The following is a 27353-nucleotide window of genomic DNA, read 5'->3' as shown; positions in this document are numbered from 1 at the left end:
TATCTTTAATTTTCTGTTGTTAGAAAGTTAACTCCAACTGTTTTCTAACTTTTTGCTACCAATAACCAAATGAAGAAAAAGATATCTTAGTTTACTTCGAAAAAGGTAGCTCTCCATTTCCAATACACGTTATATATCGGCGAAGAAAAAAGGAAAATAAGAAATAAATATCTCTTTTTATACCGGCATGAAAATGACATTGCACGACCTTTAGTAATTTGCACAAATTAGAGTTGGAAAGAGTATAATATGACAAAATAGCATCCAGTATTATCAATAAAGCTTCAAACTAACACAACACATCTGTAATAGGGGTAACTCACTTTTGAAAAGAAAAGTAGAAGAAGAAATGAAAGAAGAGGAAATAATAGTGCTTGAACACTATGGAGTTAACTATAAAAGAGAAAGAAATTCTTGAACTGAGGTGGATTTTACTTGATGAAAATCCATTTATCAAAATAAATAAGAACTAAAAGTTCAGATTTTCACGAAATTATATATTATGACATGACAATTGTTTGGACAACACCGTGTCTTTATCAAAAGAAATTCTTGGATAGACGATTTAAAGAACGTAATGTTTGACTATTTAATTGAACTGAAAGAGAGGTATGTGATTATTCACTTCTTTTCTTAGAGTAATTATTTTAAATTTTGATATAACAAAGGTATAATTAGGAATAACAACAGTTGTCTTCGACTAAAAACCAAAAATTTCAAAAAATTGTTTTAAAAACTTTTGAGGCTTCTAATATGTATTGTTGGTATTGCATACAATGGCGGAAATCGGTAACTTACTAATTTGCTAATTTGTTGTATTCGCTAATTTTTGGCAATTAGGCCAGTATCCTAGTATAAATGAAAATGACGTTCAGACTCCGGTGGAATCATTTCTTGCCATTTTGTTATACACTCGGGCCAGTTTCAGTTTTAGTAAGCCTCGATCGAAAATTCTTTTTTCTTTTTTGATGTTTGACTTTTATTTGCTTTGAAATTATTCTGTTGAGTAGTTGTATATAAATAAATAATTGAATAAAAAACACAATATTTTCCCACTCCTGTGGTGCCGATGCCACAATCCCGACAATTCCGGCTACAAAATTTATTATAGACAATTTTTTGTGGGTTGTATCTAACTTTTTCCGATATACGTTTCAAACCGTCCATTCGTTATTTCCGAAACGACAAATGCGATCGAATAAAACCAGAGTCGAAGTGAAATAGCGTGTAACACGGTCGGCGTTTAGAGTCGTAGGAAAACCAAACCGCACCTCGTGCTTTTTAATTATCCTCTTTCTCTTCGCTTAATGAATACCCTCGTTCGATTTGAAACGAAACGAGCAAAACGAATCTGCGGTTCTGCATGCGGGCCGACGGACTGCGCCTTTTTTCCAGCTGAGTTTCTCTCGGAACTGTTAAAATGCTAATTATTCGCGAATCAGATAACTAGGTGAGAACGGCAGGCGGCCGATAGTTTATCATACCCCACGCGAAAACGCCGACGCGACGTCCTCGAAACGATTATGGAGTAAGCGTTCGAAAAATGAACTGCTGATAGGGCTCTATCCGTGTATGGCCGGCTCAGTTCGGGGATAGTCAATACGAAATCAGTTGCGCAAAAAACATCAGTCAGGTTTAGATGACAATACGTATCGGCGTGGAATTAGAAATAAAGCGAAATAATGACATTGATTCTAATATGTCTTCTTAATAATATGTCGCTCTCAAAATTGTTATTTCGCTATGGCTCAAGAAGCAATTTTTGAAGTATCGATATGAAAACTTGTATTCGGGGGCTTTTTGAGATGACGAATACGTATAGGGTGCTAGTTAGTTAGTACCATCAAGTTACTTTCTTTTGAAGTGTGGTGATTTCGAAGTAAACAAAAGTATAATACATAATACAAAAATCGGCCACTGATACAAATTTCAAAATCCGTTTCAATATCACAAACTGTTATTAAGAATTTGATATGGGCATGTTTGAGGTGCAACAATTTTACTGAGGCATATTTGATATTTAGCCAATATGCATTAGTAAAAAATATTTGCATTCTAATATTTCATCAAATAGCTGGCTGGTAAATATTTGAAAAACTGTTTGCGTCCTGCAGAAATAACAATTTCGAAAACGAAACTTTAACACAATATTTATCTCAATATCATTCTTTTCGCGAGTTGAATCTAGGATAGCTTCTTGATGCATTCATTATGGACCACCCTATATAGCTCTTGCTAGCAACAACTACAACTTTATTTTCCAGTTGGGTCATTTTAAAATAACCATAAGGTAAGATAAGGTGATCAAGGTAACTAACGTGTGATCATGTGTTGACGTAATAGCAATTTCTTTACACCTATTCCTTAAATAGTGTTTTTCTACTCCCTACTCGAAATATGGTGGAAGCGATCGGATGTCGTTTGTTGTTTGACGGTTCCGCATTCATCAGTGAATCGTTCACATTTTTCTTTGGAACAGTCGTAGAAAAAATATAGTGTGCAAACGGTATACAAACTTTTTCAAAAACTTATTTATTAAACGTTTGCTGAACGCCTGCCTAAAGAAACTCGTGACTAAAAAGTAAAATTCCTCAAAACACTACAGCAAAGCATTACAGCGTACTAACTATTAGTGCATATAAACCTCTCGTTTGGAGCTTCATTTAAAAATTTATTGACATTCCCAATTGTCGAGACAGTCAAAATTGAGTTTTTTAGGTAAAATAAATATTTATTTATAAAACGCGAAAAAATAGTATACCCACTTATAAAAGTTATTTTACTTGACGCATATTTAAATCCACGCTTCTATCTTCTCTCAAATAGTACAGAAAAGTGGAATTCACGTTTCCGACAAGGTGCATATACTATATTTTCACATTTTGTAAATAGCTAAAGTTTACATAATGAAGTTCGCTATACTGTAAGATGGCTCAATATTTTACGATTTTGAAGAAGTTAATGTGGATCCTTACTATAAATGTACAAAATGCGAGAAATCTTATTTAAGATATGACAGCTGATTGGTATCACTTCCATACATTTTAATTTACTGATTTTATTTTCTAATCCACCATTAAGCACTGCCCCTTTTTGTTTTAGGTTTTTAGGACAAATAACACGAAATTAACAAATCATAGATATGAATAGTTATAAAATAAGCAAAAGTTTTGTATAACATGGGAGTAAATATCTATCAGCAATAAGATCTTTGATTCGGTTACACATATTTCGATATGAAAACTGTCTCAATTCCCCACGTAGTTGACGCAAATAAGAAAAGACAGTTATCAAACACTATATAGAGAACAGTTTAAAAATAAATTTTGATTTGGATATTGTATAGTTCCATTATCGTAATGCAAGATCCAAGATAAAGGTTAACAAAGACACTTGATCTCATCGCCTTTGTGTATTGATTTGCCAAAAAAAAAATAGATTAATTTATAATCGACGCGGATCAAACAACCCAAAAAGAAAGCGGAAACTTTTCAAGTAACAAAGAACGCACTAAACAAAGGGATCTCATATTTTCGTAATTATTATTAATGCGCAAAATTATTCATCGTGTTATCGAGTTAAATATCGCACAATGGATATGTTTGCTGAAATTCGGGAATGGCGTATTGTTACACCAAAAAATGTGGTAAAACGAAGCCAGACAGTTAAACAATGTCCATGTCTTTTTTTCATCACAATATGGCAAATTTTAATTTGCAATTTCAAACTGATGTAATTAAGCGTACAATAAGAAGGGAAGAGAGCAAACAAAAATATACAAATATATAAAATATTAAAGGAACATAAAACCATATAATAGACCCATCAACCTTCTTTCCTCTCAACTGACACAGTATGACGTCAAATCTAGTCTTCAATTTATTGAATTAAGTTTAGTAGATAAATGGTAAAGTTGTGGTGTAGTAGAATATTATTAACTATTTTATTTCGCATTACTTTTTTGTATATTTTTCTACCCTACCTAGTGGAATAAATGCATAGTATGCATGAATTGTAAAGTCGTATATTATTTTCACAACTTTCCTAATAATATATTTAATTTAATAGAATATTAACATCACATTTGTATAGATCCCGATTTAATTATTTGAAATTTGTGTATAACATTTCGTCAATAATTAGTTTCAGAAAATGTACCGTACGTTCAATTTATCTTGATAGCATTTTAATTGGCTGTAACTTTTTTGTTTTTAGAGATATCAACGTAGTCAAAAAAACAAAATATAGGGTAAGTAGTCAAACACTATCAATTTTCTGACATATAAGCCCACATCATATTTTTTAAACGGAACACCCTGTATATTATATATGGGTTTAATAGAATATCTTATTCCAATTACAATGATGTAACACACTTTATATTCCACTCGTTTTTGACAAGCAAAAATAGGAAATTTTTATAGAATTCCAAAGGGTATCCTGACTGACAAATAAAAATATGTTTATGTTTGACATATTAGTTAACAACGTTGTTAGTTGAATTATTGTCCAAGTCATTATTATTAAAATGGTTTTTAGACTATATTAGACTTTATCCAGAGCATTGAGCTCCTTCAGAACAGATATTTCCAACGCTGGCAAAGAAATTTTCAGAAAACGGTAACGTATTAAATGTTTAAAAGGAATGCAAGGAAGACATCATACAATTAGAGTGTATGAGAAATGTGTTCAGCAAAATGGTGGTCACATGCAGCAGTATTTAGAATTTTTTACTTTAGTGTGTCTTGTCATTTTCAGTGTTTTTGATCTACTTTAATTTGTAAATAATTATTGCTGCTGCAGATTTTTCAAAAACGAGTGGACTGAAGTATAAAGTGTTTTACACTATTCTATTCTATTAAACACTATTGTATACAGGGCGTTCCATTTAAAAAATATATGATGTAGGCTTATATGTCAGAAAAATAATAGTCTTTTGTTTTATACGTCACTTGGAAAAAAGTTGACCACTAACCCTACATTTTGCTTTTATGTTTACCTTGATATCTCTAAAAACAAAAATGTTACAACCAATTAAAATGTTATCAAAATAAATTTCATCGATAATTAACTATATTTTAAAAGACTGTATAAATAATAATATATATAAATAATAAATACTTATTGTTCGTTTATTTTGTATTGGATTGATTTTTGACAAAATGGCAAAGGTCGTGTGCTGTGACCATAGTTATAGCGTCGACTTAGTTATAATATTGGAATCATATTGAAAGTTTTCAATTGACTTTTATTTTAAGAGAGACTATATGAAAACTGCCTTCTATAAATTGAGGACATTGGATATTGATAAACATTTTCTTAGTAAAGAAGTCAAACTTAAACACAGTGGTATGTTAGTTTTATATCTTGTCGCTTATTGCAGTATCGTCTATTGGCCAGCTATACTTGATCGAGATAAGGAGAGACTCCAACGACTTCAAAATACTTGTATTCGTTTTAGTTACAATCTCAGAAAGCATGACCATATTTCACAGTGCTTTGAGCACTAGAGATAGGCACAAATACGGCATACCAAATACCAGTTAAGATCTATTTTTAAATATTTCTTTTGTCCTTAATATTATTCAAATTCGTGGTTTCCGTTACAAATAAAACACAAATAATATTTCGTCAGTTTTGCCCCAAATGAAATTCAAAAACAGATTTTTTTATCACTTTATTCGGAAAAGAGAGAGCCGGGCTTTTTAATTGACAGCCGATTAGATAGAAATAAAACCATTAATTTTCGTACGGGGAGAAGGCGGACCGGAATTCTGAAAATACCGCAGACGCTATCGCGGCTAATGAGATTGGATGTTTGGAGCCAATTAATAGCGTCTGTCGGTCCAACTCGCGAAATAATTCGAATTCACAAAAAAAACTACTTTCGGTGTGTCATTGTTGTTTCCATCGCGACGGTTGAGATATTTATCTAACAAGAGAGTTAGTAATGACGGTCCTATGATAATTGGAAGACACGTCTTAGCATGACGAAAAATAATTTATTTTATTGAACGAAGATCATTTTTAATTATTATTAGGTGGCAGATAACAATTCATTTATAAAATAACTAATGTATGTACCTCGTTTTAAAATTAATTGCCTTTGGAAATAGACATTGAGAAAAGAATATTTTACTTTTTAATACCCTCACAAATGATGGTTTTGAAAAACGATTTACACTGATTATACTGTAAAAACCGTAAATTTACGTGGCCGTATATTTTCGATGCGATCTTAATACTAGCAGTGATTTATAAAAAACACACAAAATCTACTAATAAATAACCCTTTAAATAAGTGGAACCAAATTAACGAACTAAATGTTAATCGTGTTTTACGATGAAGAAGTATTAATATTATAGCATGATAATTAATAATATCATCTACTTACCTCGCTACGGGCATCATCTTCAAAGCTAACGCACGACTAAGGCAGAATCCTGCTCCGCCCGTTGCAAACCAAAATCTGACTTTTTGCTGCAAAACATAAATTATAAGAAATTAAAAATATAAATAGTACATTACAATGTTTTAATAACTTTTTATTACTTTTATTTACTAAGATAAAGTCAATGCTGTTATGTACGCCGTCTTAATAGCTTTGGAATCACTTTCTTTAATAATGCTATAAGTCGCTGTCTATTTGGGGAATTTTTTGTAAATTTTTAGCAGCTAATTCCAAAATGAACCAAGTCGTAATATCAAAATATGAAATTTTACAAACATAATGGAACCACATTTAAGTCCAACATAGGTATATGTATATGTATATATAGGTATATAGTATATGTATATATAGGTATATAGTTATATACATATATACAATAGTGCCATTGCACAACCCAAGCTCGCGCCACTTGCTGTACCTTTCTTAAGTTTGCGTACTTAAGTTCACATGGAATTGTGGCATAGCTATACCGCGTTAATTGGATATATACAAACAACTATATATAACAAGATTCTTATAAATGTTCATTATATCTAATGAATAGAAAAGCCTAAATCAATTAAAACGATTTTTTTCCGCAAAAGATAGGTAAAAACGCAAAATGTGACTTAGACATTGTTTGCGGTGGTGACTTCAAACGTGCTTTTGGGATTATTCCGTTTGAGCACTAAACAAAATTAAATTAGAACACAGTTCACGAGTTACTAATTAATGTAATGCTGCCGTAACTTTTAATTGCATTCGTTAATAAACTATGCCATTTTTTAGGGTGGCAATAATTATACTCTGACAATGTCGTCACACTGGTTGTAAATTTCCAGAAATTTACGAAGCCGTAATTCTCGTTTTTCTACGCAAGCACTAATGAAATTACGGCCGATAAAGCCATCGTAATAAAATTGATGCTACAAACTATTCGAGACATGCGCAACAATGTAGTTAGTGAACAGGTAGTAATAAAAATATATCAATGTGAGAAATAACACGACCCCCGAACGCAAAAAAAAGTGGAAAGTATATACGCCGTAGAGGCGAATTAAATTAATCAACTTTCGATGACAGTATGTAATTTTAATATGCCTTTTATGGACAGTTGATTATATACGAAGCTACTTGTTAATGCAAGAAAAGAAAAAGAATAATCCGTTTTGAAATTTTCAATTTTGCAGTTGCAAGATTGCGAAGAGCGGCCCGAGTATATTTTTGCATGTGTTGCACACAATACGATTTATTAAGATTAAGGTTAACAGCATAGTTATAGAAATTCTCACTGCTACGGAAATGACAATGCATGACTTTGTATAGGGCAGGCCGTTTATCTTGGGGCACTAGCTTATTTTAGAAACTATAGGGGATGAAGCCAAAAGTTAAGTATACAAAAGTTAATTGGGGCATTACAAACTTTCAATGTATTTTAATGTTGTATATGCAGGGTGGTTCATTTTTCGTGGGCGGTATCAACTTATATTAAATGGAACACATGGGATATTACTTCATTTTTGAATTCTATACAAAATTCTAGACATATTTTGTGTATAATGTCCTATACCTAAGTGTAACCGTTTTTGACATTTTTAATGTTTTATGCGAAAAATGACTTTGGCGAGACGTAAAATATCTGCCAATATCTTGATTCGGAAGCATTTAAGTTTTGCTGTAGACAAAGGACCCGAATAACGGATTTCATAAGAATTTTCGTTATATATTAATACAGGGTACGCGAAAAATTAAAATTAAATTAAAAAAACTGTCAAAAAACTTTTTTTTTTAATGGGAACTACCTGATTTTATAATCTCGTTATATTTGGCATTAAAAATTAAGGCAATTTTATATAAGGCTGTACATGCCTAATATTTTTACTTTTTTTAATATTTCCTCTTCAATATTTGTCTGTCACAAATATTAAAGATCTAATTTACAAACATAAACCGTGAACTACCTCAAAACTACACCAATCAACTTTTGCATTTAATGTAATAACTCGTTACACAATCGTAGAACAACGTTTTTTGCATTTCTTCCAGACACCTTAAATAATTTTCCACTTTTAAGTAATAATTGTATTAAGTGTAATCTTTGAATGTCATAGTATTCCGCTTATATATATTACCTGCACGTGCTATTGTCAGTGTTTGTTAAACAATGCAGAAGTTACACAAATAGACAATAAACACCGGTACCGTCTGCACTTGCATGCCACCCAAGCGGACAAAAAAGTACAACTTGCTCATAACTAATTTATTAAAAACCTTCTATTCAATTGTAATATAAAATATTATCAAAACATTTATAGTTATACCCCAGACCAACCAAACTTGTAATGCATGGAAGTTTCTTCTTCTCTCTGGCGTCTCTATTGCAGTCAACTTGCAAACTTAAAAGTTACTAAATTCAAACACTTACAGCACCCAACTACGAGCGGAAGTATATTTGTCTAGCGTTGCCATATTTCATTCCTCCACCTTAACAACTCGTACTGTTTTTCCTTTGACTTACGACAAACTGAACCGTTCGATTCTGTTGAGATTGAGATTGTTTTATTAGGTTTACTGAGAAGGTGACCTTTCTAAATATGTGACAAAAGCTTATCATCAGTATTTATCAAACTCGCTAACCAGCGGCCGTCTTTCAGTTTTTATAGGTGTATTTTTCTTAATTTTGATAAAAAGATTACATTTTTGGAGCAAATAACGTAGAAGAAACTTGGTCCAAACATAATGTTCTCACTCGTAACGTCCTCGATCACCGTTCAAAGAACTGTTTTTTCTTAGTAGTAATAGGGGCATCCGAACATTTCTTCATCTTACTTTTTACAAAACTTCTGGATTCCTCCTGAGTCGAACTTTCTGACGTTTCGCCAATCATCCTGTTGGCTTCTTCAGAGCTTGACTGAAACTGGCTCGTATTTTACTCTGTACCTGTTTATATATTGTTTGAGAGGGGCGGAGCTAAATGAGTGGCATAAACACCGGATGACCGATTCCCTAATTGGCGTCAGGTAGAGACCTGAGTCGCGGTTAAGATTGTTAGGTTGTTTATCGATTTCTATCCGAGAGTCTATAGAAATCTTAAGTCTCATCTTAAGTGTTTACTACAAAATAATTAACAACGAACAAATACCGATATATTGAAAACGCTGAAAATTAGAATTCTCACCAGGCTATAGTAAATAAGTACATAAAAGAAACTGATTTGACACTTGTTAACCAAATTATTTCCATTTTCGATGTTGAAATTATTTACATCAAAACCACGTGCTAGCGGTTAATGGATCGATATTGTAAATTTGCGTTACGTGCGTTATAAATTTTTTTAAAAATAAACTCCGTTCAGCGTAACTCAACCACCAAACTTTCCATTACTGTGACAGCACGGGCGCCGCCTACTGCGAAGAGAATTGCGCTTTTTGCCGAAAACAAAAACAAACGTAAATTAGCCCGCAATTGGCTCACAACAGGGTAGCCCCTTTATATTTAAATCACCTTTTGGTCTGCCATTATTACTCACCTCATGCCTACGATCAGGATTTAATATTTAAGAATTTTTATTGCTCTTGTTTATTAACGACGTTTTCCATGATTTATAGTTTAATACGCGGTTAAATGTAAATTAGTTGCATAATTAAAAGCAATCTAGGATTAAAATGAAGCTTTTCTTCGGATACCGACGTGACCAATAATTAATTGCCTTACGAATAAGTGTGCCGCAATATCCTATTAGGGCTTGTACGACGTTTGATTACAGGTAACATGATTAACGCGTCGTTTTTCATTACATTACATTACATTACATTACTTGAGGTACGGGCAAGATTTTCAATATTTTCTAAACAGAACAGAAATGAACATATGCCGTTGATAGTGTTATAAATTTAATATAAATAAAAATAAACTAAAAGACTAAAAGAAGATAACAAAGTACATACTTACAAATAAACACCAAAATGTTGTTTATTTTTATCTATTATCTTTTATTAGTTTTTGAGGCGGGAAAATTTGAAATTTATCATTGATCAATTGGTTGAGTCTTTACACAAAGATTATCTGATGTTGTAATCGCGTGTAATCGTGATATGTTGTGATTTTGACACCTTTTTTGACCAATTTTGTTTCCCATTATAGATAAAAAAATAAATTAATTAAACACAAAACTGAAGCACAACTTAAAAATGTTGTAAACCAAAAAAAAAAGTTATTAAAATTAGAGTTGATAAGCTACTTATTACTTTGTGCAACTACGAAGTTGGATAATATTGCTTAAAAATTAACAAACGCAAAGAAACAAACAAACTCAACTTGAATGAAAAATCAAACCACAAAGACAACCGAAGAGTAACTAAGCGGTAAAATTACTTCAAAACTAAGTATAAGAAAAAATTCATTGTAAGTAAGAACAGCGATTATCAAGGTGTAGAACGTTGGTGTGAGAGTTAGAGGTTGGTGGAAAAGGCCTAAAGGAGTTTGAACGATATGAAAAAGTAGCATTGGCATAACTTTTATTTTTTAAATATAGCCCTAAATATTATTGCATTTTCCATTATCAGTTTTTGGTCATTCTTATATATTATTTCCCTATATTCATCCTGAGAAAGTTTTGAGAATTCAACTAAGTTTCTTGTTTTTTGTTAAAAAAATTCATTTCATTTCATTTTTAATCCACACCCTACACTATATTTCTCTCTCAACTGGAAGGCAATTAAAAGGCCATAAAAGCCTAATCCACCCTGAATCATTATATAGAAGGAATTACATTAAAAGCCTTCTCAACATCTATATACAATTCAATAATTTTTCTTTACCAACAAGAAAAAGTAAATTGTTCAATTACCAAAACAACGGGCTAACGTAAGTCCCGTTTTTCGGGACTTTCCAAATTAGTAAATTTTAAGCATAAATTGGCGATTCAGTTAAGCTTAAAACAACCAAGGCGGAAAATCCACAAATTACGCTAGCTGGCAGAGTCGTATAGATGCGATCGAGTTAATTAGAAACACGGAACAATCTTGTACTGTCAAACTGAAACGGGTTGATTTAACAATTATTTTAACTTGAGGGCATTTTGAAGGCGGCAATCGGATTTAATTAAATCTGCAACTCTCGATCGATTTCACCTAATGTATGCGTATCGTGGACGATCTCGTTTAATTGAAATGAAAGTCTACGAACGAATGTTATTAGCAGGTGGCTTTATACAGCGTTTGTTAAAATAGCTGCGAATCAGTTGAGGTGTATTTCTCTATAAAATTAATGTCATGGGTTGATTACTTTGTAATAGAACCTATAAAATAGAACCTATGGCAATGGTGGGAGTCGGAACAGAAAATACTTGAAAGTTCGACGTCAGATAAACAACATCACAGGTAGAGAGAGGAATACTTAATATTGGCATTTTTGGTTATACCCATTTCGTTAATATGACGTAATCACAACAAGTAGCACTAGTAGAGAAGTTGCACCAAGTCACCTGTGACGTAACCATTAGAACTCACAAACATGAAAATATCATCAGTGTTTTAAATCCACGGAAAACATCAGAAGCTGATGTCTCAAATCGCCGCTTTGCGCATGATCAGTGCATAATTACAGGATAGGAATTATAGTGCCAAGAAAGTGTAAATGTAATTGACCTACATCTTATAATCTTCGATTGTGCTTGTGCAACATCCCAAAAACAGTTTCCCAGGTAAGTAATCTGTTTCACATAACTTCCCTTTAAAAAGGAAACCATAAGCACTACCGCATGCCTAAATGAAATGGAATATCCCAAATATAAAAACATCATACATCACAACGTTTTACCTTTGTAAGACGAAGCAATTAAAATATTGTAAACAACAAAGAATTACTTGTAGTGCTTGTGAAAAAGTTGACCAACACTAACCAAAACACTAATTCATCTCTATAAACTAATTACATCCTAACATCGAACAAAAAGCTTGTTTATGCGACTAAGTAACACTTCGTTCAAACTCCGCATGCAAGTTTTAAACAATGTGTAATTGAGTCAATTGGAAAATCAAATTCAAATGCGTTTGTTTCTAGCAAGATATAAATAAAGAAAAACGGAGTAGAAAAATTCTCAATATCAACAAGCCTCAAACCTCAAAATGTTGTGCGTTAGAGAGTTATGAGACAAAAATGTTTCTTAATCTTTTTTTAAAGTATAAATACTTCAATAAAAACATATTTGCGCCGCCTTTTAAATTTATTCCGGTTCTTAACATTAATATCAGCTGTTAAGCTACCGATAAATTAAATCTAATTATACACGCAACTTATTTCGTTTGCTGTTTACACCTTATGAAGTCATTTCAAATCGTCAGGCGATGATCTAGAAGCTAACCTTGACAGCGACTGTTCACAACCACATTCTGCAATAATTACGGCAGAAAAAGCAAAAACAAAATACTTTTAAGCACCGCTCTGTGTCTTTCGGTTTACAAAGATCTCGTTGAAATACGCGGTCTTACTTCATCATTTTCTGGTTAAAGTGAAAATTTAGACTTCCTCAAAATGTCATTCCCATTAATTCAATCAAACCATAGAATAAATTAATAGGGAACAAGTAGAACAAGTAGAACAATAGAACATAAAATAGAGCTAACACTATCGCGTGGCTTCAAGCATTCAAGCATGTTTTTCAAATGTGAGGCAAACGTGTTGTAATCTTTGGTTGGCGTTTATGTTATCGGATGCTACTTAGAATAGAAAATACTTCTATTACTAAATCACACTACGTAGTTCACTAGTTTGTACTATTTATAAGTTGTTGAATAAGTTGTTGAATAATGTTCCTTAGCAAAAATCTGGAAGACTGCTGCAGCTGCAGCAGTCTTCCAGATTTCCAGTAATGAGATCAAATATTGATTGAGTATCGTCTTGTTATCCAACTAAAACCCAACATTCTACAAGACAGCCACATTTCAAAAGCAAAATTGTCCAAAGATATATTGTCTATTGCCTTATCTGAAACCAAAATTCCGTGTACGATAAAATTTTTTTGCCTAATATAGGTGAAAAGTAGAAGGAAAATTGTTTTTTAACAAAAGCAAACCTGACCGATCAGCTTCAATTTAAAACGCACCCCTAACAGATTTACTTTTTACGCAATGGTCCGGACCCTTCACTCTTCGGCAATCCGAATGGCGTTTTTTGTTAATTAACGGAATTAATTCAACGCACCTGTTAACGCCCTTTGTCCTGGCGATAATCCAGTTAGCACCCCCTCATTAGTTCATAATTACGACGTTACCTCGCTTACGCGAAAATTTGGCACAAATTTTACAGCGTCGACAGTTAAATTAAATTGAAAATCATCCCACCGATCCACTCTTGAACGTAGGCGGAACATCAAAAGGCTTTGAACTTGCTCTTTCAAACCGAACAAGTCGAAACAAATTTGGCTGTTTGGAAAGTTATTCGTGGCGAACGCGTTGGCGAATTTACTCCTCTGTTGGGATCGTTCTAAATATACACAACAAAATAATCCATTGGAAACCAGAATGAAATTCGTCATAATTTTTGTAATCCGTTCAAAGTAGACATAAAAATAGTATACAAATAACAAGAGTTGGATTTTGATAGGGAACCTGAGTGCACCACGAGAAATAAAGTTCAAATCGAGACCACGTGTGCCAAAAAGGATTCAACTGCAAAAATAAAAATTTTGTTTTTTTTTTCTCGTAAAAAGTTTCTACGACTAACTGTCACAATTTCACCTTCAATCAAAAATTTTTTATGAATTGATCCGCACAAACTGGAATACATAAGTGTATATACTAGAAAGAAATGTTCATCTTACCTTAGGAATACTAAGTAGTATAAAAAAGTATATTTTTTGAACACATATTTGTTTTCATAATTTGTATCTGTCTTGAATGCCCATAATCAAATAAAATGTTAAAATTTATATTTTTGGTAATACGGCCCTGTTAGGTTCTCTATTATTTTAATTTTTCTGATATCCTTATAATAAATATATTTTATAGAATATACAATTGAAGTAATTCTAGTTATTCTAGAACCCTATTACTACAATTACTACAATTTGAGAATCCTAGTTTATAAATATATTTGAATACGGAAAATTTTGACTTCCAATTTTAAATGCGTCCTTTCATACTAATAAAGGAGATATGGTAATTTTTTTACTCTTATTTTTCAGGTTTTCAGGTAACTCAGAAACTGCAGTTGATCTTCAAAATCTGATCATAGCGTTTTTCAACTCTGAGCTACAAGCACCAATCTCGCTTTATTGAGTCGCTTTCCGATTAGGAATTTTCTCCACTGAAATTATTAAATATGAAATACATAGTTTACACGTTCCTAAACGTATAATATACGTTGTAATTTTGTTGTTTTTTTCGAGCTATTTTATGCATAAGAAGTTATTTCATAGACATGTTTTTAAATTCTGATTTAAAAATTCAAAGTTTTAATATTACCGAAACAATTTCTTATACCAGGTTACACTTCACCTAAAACAAAAAACGATTTACCACTTCTCTCTGTGTTTGTAAATATTTTGCAGCCTTTCAAAGTACTTCTCCTACAATCGCGTCTCGTTAACAGTGCTGAAGTGCCATTAAAACAGCGCAATTCTCGGTTATGTAGTAACAAAACCTCACTAAATGATTTTTTATTATTCGAATAAGATGAAATCGACTGTAGTATATTCACTGCTCAATACGGTCTTGATTATTAAAAGGAATCCGGAATTGTCGAGTTCGCGATTGATTACTGTGCACGAAAAGGCACAACAAAAAGATGTTGACGGTATGCGTATGCCTCTTTGATCGGCAAACTGACTCACGAATTTTACATCTAACAAGAACGATAACGATAGGTGCATTGTTAGGGCCTTTGATATTATATTGTATCTGGGGCAAAGCAATGCGAATAATTGGATGAAATCTAGTTTATATTGATTATGGATCAGCATTTGCATCTCGTTAATGTACATTTTTTTGCCTTTTCAAGAAACAAACACGCTTACAAGACTGTTTCTGCATCCCAGGAAATTAAAATCTTATTGGAGAGTCTGCCTATAAAAAAAGTCGTAAATGGAGTTTAATAGGCAATTCGGTAAGAAATGTCGAGTCTTAATTGATAATTATTACCTGAAGTGCTTCGGTACAAAATGAAACGTCTGGAAGAGCATGGGTGTTCATATCTCTTTAACTTTTAACTACATAGTTATTCCGTTTCGATCGAGAATCAACGGGAATATAGAGACAATTTTAGATTTTATACGCCATGTCATTTCCTAGGCTATTCGGAGTAAAAGAAGAAGTCGTTTCCGCTTTACTGCTTATTTTATACCGCATTTATTACGAACAGCATAATAGGAGTTCGGAGTTTTGCTCGTTAGCAAATCGAGTTGAAACAGATACGTTTACTTTAGACACCACGCTATATAAGGAATGCGACATAGTTACTAAAATATTCAATTCAGAAATAGAAACACTATATCTTACCATTTTCAATAATAATAAAAATAATAATAATAATAATAAATAAAATTACTGTTTCAGAATATCGCTGTCTTAAGTTAGACTGAGTTAGACTCAAAATTAATTTAAAATTAATAATATTAGAAAATCTCTTTTTTAAATATACTATATCTTCAACTAGACCTATCGAGACATTTACACGTCTTGGTCTACCCTTTGCTGCGGTCTGATCAAACATTTTCAAACAATGAGGGGAACATCGCAAATCCCAGCTCATGTGCACTTATACTGGTACGGTTATTGTCGCCGAATATCCGAAAGTGCTAATAAAGGGCGAGACTGGCTCTTTTAATGTTTTATTTATGATATTTTGAATAGTTTGTTAGTCCAGTGATGTGGTGAATCTTGACCCAAACGAAAATTTGCTGTGCAGCTATTTAGCTTGTAGAAGACGTAGAAATTCTACAATTTTGAACAATGTTACGAAATTTTCTGTTTTTAAAAATAAGTGCCTGAACTACTGTTTGTAGAATTTACGATTTCTTCGACTCATGAATAACCGACGTAAGATAAGCCCAGAACATTTGGAGGTCGAACGAATGAATGAATTCAAAATATTCTTACGAAACACCCTGTACATATATGAAAAGCTTAAAATTAATTTTTTGTTGCCATTTGTCAAACTTATTCGTAACAATTTTGAAATAATTGTCTTGCAAATAAGATGGCCGGCAAGATCTCCAGACTGGATTTTTTCTTTGCGAAAGAGACAGACATAACCACTGGGACTTTATAGCCACATCATTGCGGTCAAAAGTGTTAAGAATGGTATCGGCTTTGTATTAGGAATAGTTCTGCTGGCAGTTCGAACCCTTACTTTAGGTTAACAGTTAAATAGTTTTTATGTCCTAACCGTTCCATTGTGTTCTTATTTTTTTGCGATTTTTTTATAATTCATATTTTAGTCACGAGTTTTATTTGGCACGACTGGAGCTAGTGGCTAAAATGACCATTAGTTTTTAGCAACATTTTTGCTAAATAGCACGAATACATTTACCGAGTGACGTGTGACGTGTTCATTAGAATTGACAAACATCAAAATACTATGGTTAAAATCCCCCCACATCCGATCGTTTCCAAACCCTTGACGAAAATACCGAAACCGGCCGAAGTGGCTCGTGACTGTGGGTAATAAAGTTGACGTTTTAAAGTGACAATTTCCGCATGATTGATCAATGCATAAATGGTTATTTTAGAGTAGGGAGTAGAAAAATGTATTTATGCGGACTTGATATTTCTATAACCCTCAAGCCAAAATGTAATGCGTGCTACATTATAAGATAGGTAATTTTAAGAACTTTTTAAATATATAAAAATATACATAGTGCTTCATATGTATTTTGAATTTTCTGTCAGTAACTCGTAAACGGAATATCCGGTACAAAAACTTTTGACATTTTCGCATAAAAAGTTGCTTAGGACCTATTTTCTCAAATTGAACTTATTTTTAAAAATACAAAAGGTAGCTTTCAATATACAAAATTTTTCCGAGTGCCATCTGACGGCCAAGCGGTTGCAGATACAAGAATTTTGTTTCAACATGTGAGCTTTTTTGTAAATTTCCAGCCGCAGAACTGACGTGTTCCCATAAAAAAACAATTTGTTTGGCGTACCCCGTACATGGCTGACTTCCCCGGAGATGTATCCTTTAAAGAGTGCCGTTAACATCTCAGAATTTTAGTAGTTTAGAAGTGTATTTTAGATATTGAAGTATTCTGGTAGAGTTCTCCAAACAGTATACCGTTATTACAACTTTTTACGGTTTTGACTTTGGAATGACTTTTTAGACCTGCCTGTTGTAAAGCGGAAGATACCATTCTTTTCAGCACGTGTACCGCAAGCCAGGGCCGTATTTAAGATGTTAGCCGACAAGAACTGTGCCGTATGGACTGTTGTATTTTAAGAGAAGGATTTAAAAATAAGAACAGATTTTTCACTGCACGGACTAATAATAATCGAGGAATATCCGTCAATGAGACGCTACACAAATCCGTCAGCTTTGAGCATTTGTATGCACGAGCGAAGTACGGTTCTGCAACGTCATTGTGGAATTGTGAATCTATTTATTGAGGGTTGCAAAGAGAAACTCAAGCGAGGTAGGTCTGTGGTTAGACCTTCATAAAAATTTACCAAAGTTAAATACCGGATTATGTCGTAAAAACGGTATATGGTTTGGATAACTCTACCTGCATTGACAACAAAATCGTTACGCGCCATATTTAAACTGAATTAATCCCCGGGATTCCCCCTAGTCAGCTCGACATTTGAACCTGATAAGACGAAAAGGGCTTATTCCGGCCGTTGTCGCCGACGAAACGCAATAAATTAAAGAGAACTAATTAGGTCGGCTAATGAAAATTTCTGGATTCCGTGGCGACGAGGAATCGAAAGGCTAATCGTCGCCGTCGTCGCAATTCACTTGCCGTCAACGGTTTGAAAGTGAAAAGATTAAAACGTGTCTTCGCTTCTTCGAGGTGGTAGTTGACCTGTACCGCATTATTCAAGCAAAACGTTTATTAAAATTCCGTTAATCACGTAAATTCTTAAAAATATATTGTTACAAACAGGTAGATCCATCTGTTAACAATATATATTCTTTTGGATAAAATAATGAGACTATTTTTATTTCACTTTAAATTTCAACGTTTTGTTTCCAATATACAGGAATTCAAACTTTTTAAATTTTTTTTCCGTATGGTTTGCAAGTTAATATTTTGCAGTTAGGTTGAATATTTGTCTACTTATTTGGGCTTTGTAAATTCTTAGTTTGAAGCTCTCTCTTTTAAAAGACATTCTTACACATCACATCATTATCCTATTTTAGTTTTACAATAACCTAGTTGATTTTGATAAAAAAAGCACAAGATTTAAAGTTTACATTTGGCGTTCCCATATATCTGGTTTTCAAGTTTACGCTATTGTAATCAAAAATGATTCTTATACTCATAAAAAAAAGGAAAATAATTAGTCTTCTATTCAAATAAATCTATTCAGTTAATGAATTGACGTAACATATACTGCTTGATATTGCACAGTTACAGAGTGTCCCGTTAAATAACTCTTTTTTTTTTGAACCATCAGTAAAAATCAACCTTAACAACTCAACAACAACTAAATTTTTGTAATGATTGACAATTTTTTAACGACAGTCAAGCAGCAACCTTCAATTCATCTTAATGAAGCCAAGAACTCGAGTAGCAGCTCAACTGGTAAGGTTCCCATACGCATAAAATCAATATAATTGGAAACTGTTTGGAATACATTGGATTGATCCCAAAGGCGTCTGCTCTATACTCGCCCGAGTCACTAAATTCGCCTGTATACCACGCAGTACTCGGGAGATGGTTTTCTCTCATTCCAATGATTCCTTATAATACAGGCTGGAGAGTTTCTGCTGTTTTTCGTGGTGGTGGTAGCGATATATAGCAGCTGTTGGTGTACCTCTGTTCCTAGCTTTTCCAGCTCTTGTAGTCTAAAAACCGATCTCGATGCCGTTAAGACCTGTATTTCAGTGAAAAGACTCAGGTCCAAGAAAGACCTTCATCGACGGTATTCACACTCACTTAAAGCTCGCAATATGGTGTCTTACAGTAGAGCACGACAATGCTGCTTCAGCTACTCCCATCGTGCACAGCGTGAACTAAACGTGCAGTTCGAATCTCCAGGTTAACTGTTAGTTCAACCCTGTTATAAGTGGCATTCAAATGACATTAAGTGACCGCAGTAAACGATGACTTATTGATTTGTTTGGCAGGTTTCCTTATCGCAGAAGACAACCAATATGCATTCATTAAATATTAAAACATGCACGTGCAACAGAGTGTTTTTCTCAATTTATTTTCTCAATCGGTCAAGATGGATCGTTCGCATTTTAATTAAATCAGAAGGAGTTCGCTCGTGTTGCGACATCTTTAACAAGTATTCCGTCTTCTGATGTCCGATAAGGGGACGCGTTTGACAACGTAATTAAGCGGCGAAATTATTTTTCGGACCGTAGAAAATAATCTGATTAAGACGAGTGCTTATTATTTCTATCCGCCAGCCTAAATTTAATTACGTCACGTCGAGATATTAGAAAGAGATGGGGACGGGACAATTTTTATTTACATATATTTTGGATGTATATACTATCGGATGAAGTACAGTGTGGCCACACACAATTTTGCGGGTTATCTCGGTTAGATGTTATTAGAATTAGAAGGTTGCGGTTTTCGCAGTCCTTCCTATTTTCCCATGAAACGCAAATACAATTTTTTTCATAGCTCACTTCGATTTTTCTAAAGCAAAATTTGAATTATATATGCGCTTCTAATATTCCTCCATATCATTTGTTAAAATATTTTCGAAATTTCGAAATTCGTATTGAAAATCCCCCCCCCCTCCACACACACACACACACACACACACACACACACACACACATACACACACACTTTTTCATATTATATACTTTTGTTACAGAACGCTGCAAAGCAATTCGGATTTCTGACGTATTTTAAAAAATTCTGTAAAATAACTCGAAATTAATTACGATTTATTTTACAAAATTCCCTTTCAAGGTATTGGGTCTCAATTGAATTCGGACTCATGGAGACTACTTTGCGAATAGATCGTCGAACATTCGACGCAATTCATTACTCATCAGCGCTGGGCAGGTGATCTACGGAGGGTCGATTACAATTAAATCTTTCATTACAAATTGTTAGTTTTCACTACAAACATAAAAAAATTGCCAAAATTGATTTACGAAGGTCCTAATAGGTAATGTTAGAAACAATAAAAGGGCAAAAACACACCACAAAAAGTTATCAACAAAGAATCGAATCCATCAATAGCAAATCTAAAAATAATTAATATTTTACGTCTGAAGCTAGCGATTTCTGAACTTCCAACGAGTTCACCAAGTTTACTTCATGACATTTTTTTCATTTTAAAACTAAAGCTTTTACGCTTAGGTGAAAACACTGTTTTTTTAAATATTGATTGGGCTTGATAAAACGTGTTGGAAAAGCGCACACCCGTTCGAATTTAAAAGTCATCAATACATTTTGCTGACATTTTTATCGACGCAAACAAGAATAAAAGTCAATTGTTTGAAGCTCGTTGCATAACGAGATTGCATGAAACGAGGGATGCGCTTCGGCGACAACGAAATCTTATTGTTTCCGTATCGATTCCTACGGCTAGCCGAAAGCGAGAACTCTATCAGGGTACAAACGAGTCCATTCGGCTTTGATAGGAACGAAGAAAAAGCGGCAATAATTGGTACTTATATAACGTATAGTAGAACCAATATAACCGAACATGTCAATTTTCAGTGGATAATCGTCAAATTTCAGTTTGGAAATCTAGCAATCGACAGGGACGTAGTAAGTGCAAATACTACTAACACTACATCTTTAGCTTTACAAATATAGGTCTAAGTTTCTTACTGACGGAAACATGACTTTTTTAGAATTTTAAACTTGATAACTACAAAAAGCGGCACCATGAGTTCCCAGAAGAACTGATGTGAAGTAAACCAAAACCAAACGAAAGCATGTACTCGGCAGCTGTTTTTATTTTTATATGAGACTCACGGGGGAACGAAGATCTTGGTTGCAAACGACTACATCAGCACCTCTGATGCAGAGATAGGTAACATAATACAAAATGAGTTGTGAAATGTACAACAAAATATAAAAAAAGACACAAATTTTCTCAGTTTGAGCGTTTTCTTTTATTTCTCCGAGACTGATGTGTTCAACAGCTCTGTTCCTGTAGCAACATGCATTTAACACGTTTTTGATTTTGATTGACAGATTTCTGCAGAAGAAATTTGGTAAAGTTAACCATTTGGCGCTACGAATCTGTTCTCTGTTCTCTCTATAAATATTATTCTGTACCTGCATTCACCTCTCTTCAATAATTGATCCTGGTGTAGCTCGATGCATCTTGTTTGGCGACGCCGATAAGATAAAAACTTGCTCACAGAATCTGCAAGCAGTGTTTTCTTCCACTTTTTTGTATAGGAAAAAAAATTGCAAAAAAAATGGAAAGTGATATAGGCGCACAAATTATTATGCTTCATTGAATTATACTAACAGATATTGTATTTAACCCTACTTTATTCCTTTTTTGCTACATTGTCTTTACACATATAAAGTACGACTCTGCGTCGGTGTATTTGACGTTCCTACGATCATGCAACGGCGCCAATTTTGCAAATGAATGTTCGCTTCCTGGCCAGCAGCCAGCCCGCTAAGAATCATGGTGACCGTTGGCTATATGGGAATGCGTTGTTGCCATCACTTTTACTTTGTCGGGTAAGCACGATTGAGATAGCATTTTTTTTATTTTATGACCTCAAATTTCAAAGTAAATTTAACGATTTCCAATGGTATTTGATCGGAAAATGATACATATATAATCCTTTTTAGGACTTGATCAGTGGCATAAGCAAGTTAACATGTTACACTATTTTTATTATATATATAATATAAAAAGTGTCTCACAAGACATGGTCCAAACGCAATAAGATCATATTTGATCAAAAAGTTCTTTACAATATTTTTCTTTTCACTCTTCACTTCGCTTTTAATTAAATCAAAAACTTAAAATTTTCATTAGAAAACAAGAAGAAAATTCCTTTTGGTAAAACTTTTTGCGCCAACTTTCAAATTTCTAGGTGTTTGTATGTATTGAAGAATTTTCATCTAAAAGTAGCTTACAGATATGTTGTTTATGATCGCTGAGAGACTTGTGAAGGCGTGTTGATAAATAAAAATACAAGCACCACGATATAACAAAATATAAATTGAATTGCATTATAGTTGAGATAAAATATAAAAAATTAATTAAAAGTTCGACGAAGTTATTCGGCCTCAGTCAAATACATATGTATTTTCTCAAAGCTTGTAACACTTTTTGTAACTTTATTGTTGTAGATAATAAAACAATTAAACTAATTTTAAAAATCTGGTCTTTCAATTAGATACTTCCATCAAATTTTCTTTCGATGCAACTTCTCATTACTACAAAAATTCAGCAAAAACAATTTCAACATAAATACACACATTTGCTTAACAACCCGTTTGGTTAATAGTCTTTCGCAAAGTGTAACCCGTAAATAAAAAAAAATAACCCCTTTCGGCCACGCCATTGGCCGCACCAACGATGATGAACGGTTTGGTGCCATTTGCCGCGAGGCGCGACTGCTCAACCAGAAAGCTCCAGGTCTGTAACGTTGCCAAAGCAGGGTTCTTTTTAAACTCGCCATTTATGATCACCAGAACACTTTCTAGGATAAAAAAATAAAATATATCGATAAAAAATCAAAGAAAACCGATGATGCCTGAAAAACTTGATTGAGCTAAACAATTTTTTAAACAAAAATTGATTAGCTTTTTTCACTACCTGCGCCAAGGGTTGTGGAATTGACCGGTCAATTTTTTTGTGTCAATTGAAATAATTTGAAAAATACCACGAAATGTATATTTCTTTATTTATATATACCAAATGTAATCAATATTATTATTGGGATTCCCCGAATCGCTAAGTATCATATTCAGATATTCCTTGAAGAAAGTTATCGGCATATTTGACATCATAATAATTTAATATAAAATACATATTATTAATAAATAATGAAAGATAACACTCTACAATTGCAAGATGTTATTTAAAACATTTTTTGACTAGAAGTGGTCTATTGACAATTAACTACGATAATTGACCAGTCCCAATACTAAACTGCACCACGGAGGTTTTCTTCTTAAAAATATTAAATGAAAAGAGGTTTGAAATTTATTGCTATCTTCACACAAACATTAAAATTAAAATGTAATAAAGTGATAAATCGTTTGGTCAAGAACATAATGAATTATTGTTGACAAATACAATTTTCTCCATGTCAAAGATCCTAACACATTAAGAATCTGGGAGAGATGATTTTTATAAAACAAGAGAGGAAGGCAACAAAAGGACCTTTTAAATGACCTATTACTAGACCCCTTTTAGCATTTAAAATTACTAAGAGAAGTTGTTCCCCGAGATTATATATGTTCCAGTGCATTTCATTTACCTTTCGGATTTCAAGATATTCACGGCCCGGGATATTGTAATGGGAAGAAAGTACACACATGCGCTTTTGTAAATGCAAATTAAATTTTCAACGGCACATTAGGCATGGATTTAGTATAGTTTAGTATAAAAGTAAAGAAAAATACAGAACACAAAAAAATTAGACAAACTAATTACTGTGACTTCTCACCCCCTCACAACAACCCAGACGGTAGAGACCTCAACAATAGAGTACAATATTTCTCCATTCGTAGAAGCTTTTCAAATTCTTCTTCTTGCCTTGTAAAAGTAATAATTTAAATAAAAATATGATGGGGGTGAGATCAAATTATTCGCGTTTGGAATGCAAACAGACAATTTTAAGTGGAAGTGAAAAAAGTTATAAAATATCAGTGTCGAGAATAAAAAAAAAATGTTTAATGTAAAGCCTTAAAGTAATGTCTTGAACTTTTTATTCGCAGTTTTCAGGGACCAAATTATTCTAAATTTGCTAGTGGTTATCCTAAGAATGCCAGAATGCAATATGGTAATTTTTATTTCAGCAAAAGTCCCATTACGCAAAAAATTTAAAAAATACATCTAATATGCTTTGGTAGTCAAAAGCTGGCTGAGATATAACGCATACATATTTTTCAAATATTCAAATATTTATCAAAAATTGATTTTCGCCTCGCTTTTAGGTATTTAAAACATTAATAAAGTGAAACAAATAAATAAAAACAATAAATAAAACAGTATATTGTTTCATAAATAAATAACGAAATATTAAGCGTCTCAAGCCAACCATTCGAAAGTAAACCAATTTGAGTACAAATCGCCTTTATAAATGGCTCGTAGAAATAAATTCAAAAAATTCCGCTGTTCCGCCTGGAGTGGACCTCTTAATGACTTACGAATTTAATAGAGTACCCGGATAGAGAAATAAAACTTTTTGTAGGTAAAAGAATTTTGATTAAGGCGAGCTCGTTTCAGTCAGAAAGATGGAATATTTTTAATCTTACTTTATTAAATCAGTTTGATTCGGGCTTTGTACCAAACGAAAATAATCCGGACAAATTGGGTTTGCATTTTTTAGCATTGATTCGCGCTGGTTTCATTTGATTTCATATTTCGTCAAGCCAGTTTTGGCTTTTATTAATTATTATTATTTTTTTCACTTTTGATCCCCTAAATAAATATGGTCTCAGCATATAAAATAATCCCAAAAAAAATCTAAAAAACTCCAAAAATTATTTCCGCCGTATCTTTAATTATTATTTTTATTTATTATTAATTTGATTAATTGTCGTTTATTCTTCATTGATTATTTTATATACTTTATTGATTTTTCTTAGAGTTCTAAAGACTTGCAGAGATTTGACTGTAATTGAGGCAGGGATTAGACTGTGAATTTTGTTAAAAAATTCTGAACTTTTCTGGCACGATTTTTTACCTTTCTGAGATTAAGGTTGTGCACATTCTTTTTTAAAATTATTTTATTCCACTGATGAGGAGGAACCTTATTGTCTACTATTATAAACTGAGGCAGGACACATTAATAAACAAATAACATAATAAATGTAGAAGTAATTTAAAATACCAAATAGCCAAGAAACCAATTTCGGCTTCTTTCAAAAATTGAACTGAGGTGGCTTTTACTTGATGAAAATCCATTTATCAAAATAAATAAGAACTAAAAGTTCAGATTTTCACGAAATTATATATTATGACATGACAATTGTTTCGACAACACATTTGATAAAGACACGGTGTTGTCGAAACAATTGTCATGTCATAATATATAATTTCGTGAAAATCTGAACTTTTAGTTCTTATTTATTTTGATAAATGGATTTTCATCAAGTAAAAGCCACCTCAGTTCAATATAATAAATACCGATTTGGAACACTGCTTTATTTGAACGCGAACAAGCTGTTGTTATGTACTTATTCGGATATAAACCTTTCGTATTCTCTATCGTATACCTTACAACAAAAGTTCGCAAATAATTTTAAAAATAAATAACGACAATTGTCCTCAAATATCGAAATCTTAGACAGCCCAGATTTATGTAGTAGTGAGCATTAAAAAAGCCGCATGACTTTTTTGAAATTTCCCGGATTACCATCGCCATGAGCGGAAAACATAAATATGCAAATGCAAAAAGGCAAAATAATTGATATCCTAGTGTTCATGAAGAGAACCCGGCAATATCATAAGCACAAGTTTTGTTACGCATCATAAAACAATTTTATGATCGGGCACAGCAAACGACGTACCCATAGGTATGCTTGCCACATGCACGCCACCAACAAGATCCAACCAATAAATTTCTAACAATTTTATACACCTGGCGTACAGCGATGTAATGACCGGCATAAACGGCCCGTATAAATCACCTGCAGCAATTAAAAATTCTCGAATAATCGCTGCTCCACGCTTATCTGATACGGATGGAAGAAGTAGAGGAGACGACAAAGACGTAACCGAAAGTGGCTCCTCCACCTATCGCACTTTTTTCCAACTATAGAACAAGACCGCGCATAATAGGTTGCTGAGATGATTACACATGTTACGACTTCTATAGGTAACATTTAATTAACACGCAAAAAAAGAACGTTAAACTTTAATACTGCTTTAAATTTCTAACCATCTGTAACAAAAAAATTTCAATGTATACTTACAGAGATTTCATTACAAATTACGTATGGCACAACGTTTATCTTATGCCCACAAATTATTGTTATCGGGAAAAAATTACTTCCAGTTCTCTAGAGTAGAATGTTAACTTAATACTTACTATTGCTGTTCGTCAACAAGATAATAAAAATATGTTTAACACTTATTTAAGTCTGGAATCTAAATGCGGTGGAGCAACCAAGTAACCCGAAAGACTTTTTTGCCTTATTTTTAAAGCAAATAAGTTTTACTTAAAGAACTGTTAGTTGAAGTTCAGTGTATTAATTTGGAACTAATTTTTTAGCGTATTTAGACAATTGGCGATTATTAGCGGATATTTCTGCATTAGTTCCCAGGAACCAACATAAATTGTAATACCTAACATTATCCATAAAATGCTCAGTTTTGAAACATCCAAATTTGTCTATTAAAATTGCGATGGTTACCGCTGTAGGGCAAAATTGCCATCGCAAATCCAAATTTCGGCCCAAGCCAAGGCACACGTTTTAAAATAGAAATGGTTAAAACATGGAAAAATATTTCAAAAAAAAATTAAGCGATAACAACTTAGTATGAAAATGATATTTCGAAGAGTATTCTAAACACTACTTGAAGTTTTTTAAAATAAAGCGCTACAATACTATTTCGAAAAGTTCTAAGCTCTCCTCTA

General features: G+C 32.9%; 2 protein-coding genes across 3 annotated transcripts in view; one reads left to right on the top strand and one right to left on the bottom strand.

Annotated features, from left to right (window-relative positions):
* The window catches only part of LOC132703788 (fringe glycosyltransferase), a 128000-nt gene that overhangs the window by 30162 nt on the left and 70485 nt on the right, over positions 1-27353 (bottom strand). The window contains exon 6 of the mRNA XM_060673261.1: positions 6396-6481. Within this exon, the coding sequence (XP_060529244.1) occupies positions 6396-6481 (86 nt within the window). The remainder of the gene's footprint in view (positions 1-6395; positions 6482-27353) is intronic.
* The window catches only part of LOC132703787 (galactose mutarotase-like), a 48711-nt gene that overhangs the window by 6767 nt on the left and 14591 nt on the right, over positions 1-27353 (top strand). Inside the window, exon 1 of one of the 2 annotated variants that reach the window (XM_060673259.1) lies at positions 22199-22269. The exons of the other annotated variant lie outside the window; for it this stretch is intronic. Within the exon in view, the coding sequence (XP_060529242.1) occupies positions 22214-22269 (56 nt within the window). The 5' untranslated portion in view covers positions 22199-22213. Of the gene's footprint in view, positions 1-22198; positions 22270-27353 lie in introns of those variants that run through there. 2 annotated transcript variants of the gene reach the window in all.

This window comes from Cylas formicarius, unplaced genomic scaffold (assembly GCF_029955315.1).
Source record: "Cylas formicarius isolate icCylForm1 unplaced genomic scaffold, icCylForm1.1 PGA_scaffold_6__28_contigs__length_40554024, whole genome shotgun sequence".
Taxonomy (NCBI): Eukaryota; Metazoa; Arthropoda; class Insecta; order Coleoptera; family Brentidae; genus Cylas; species Cylas formicarius.
This window is presented reverse-complemented; position numbering and strand designations above follow the sequence as displayed.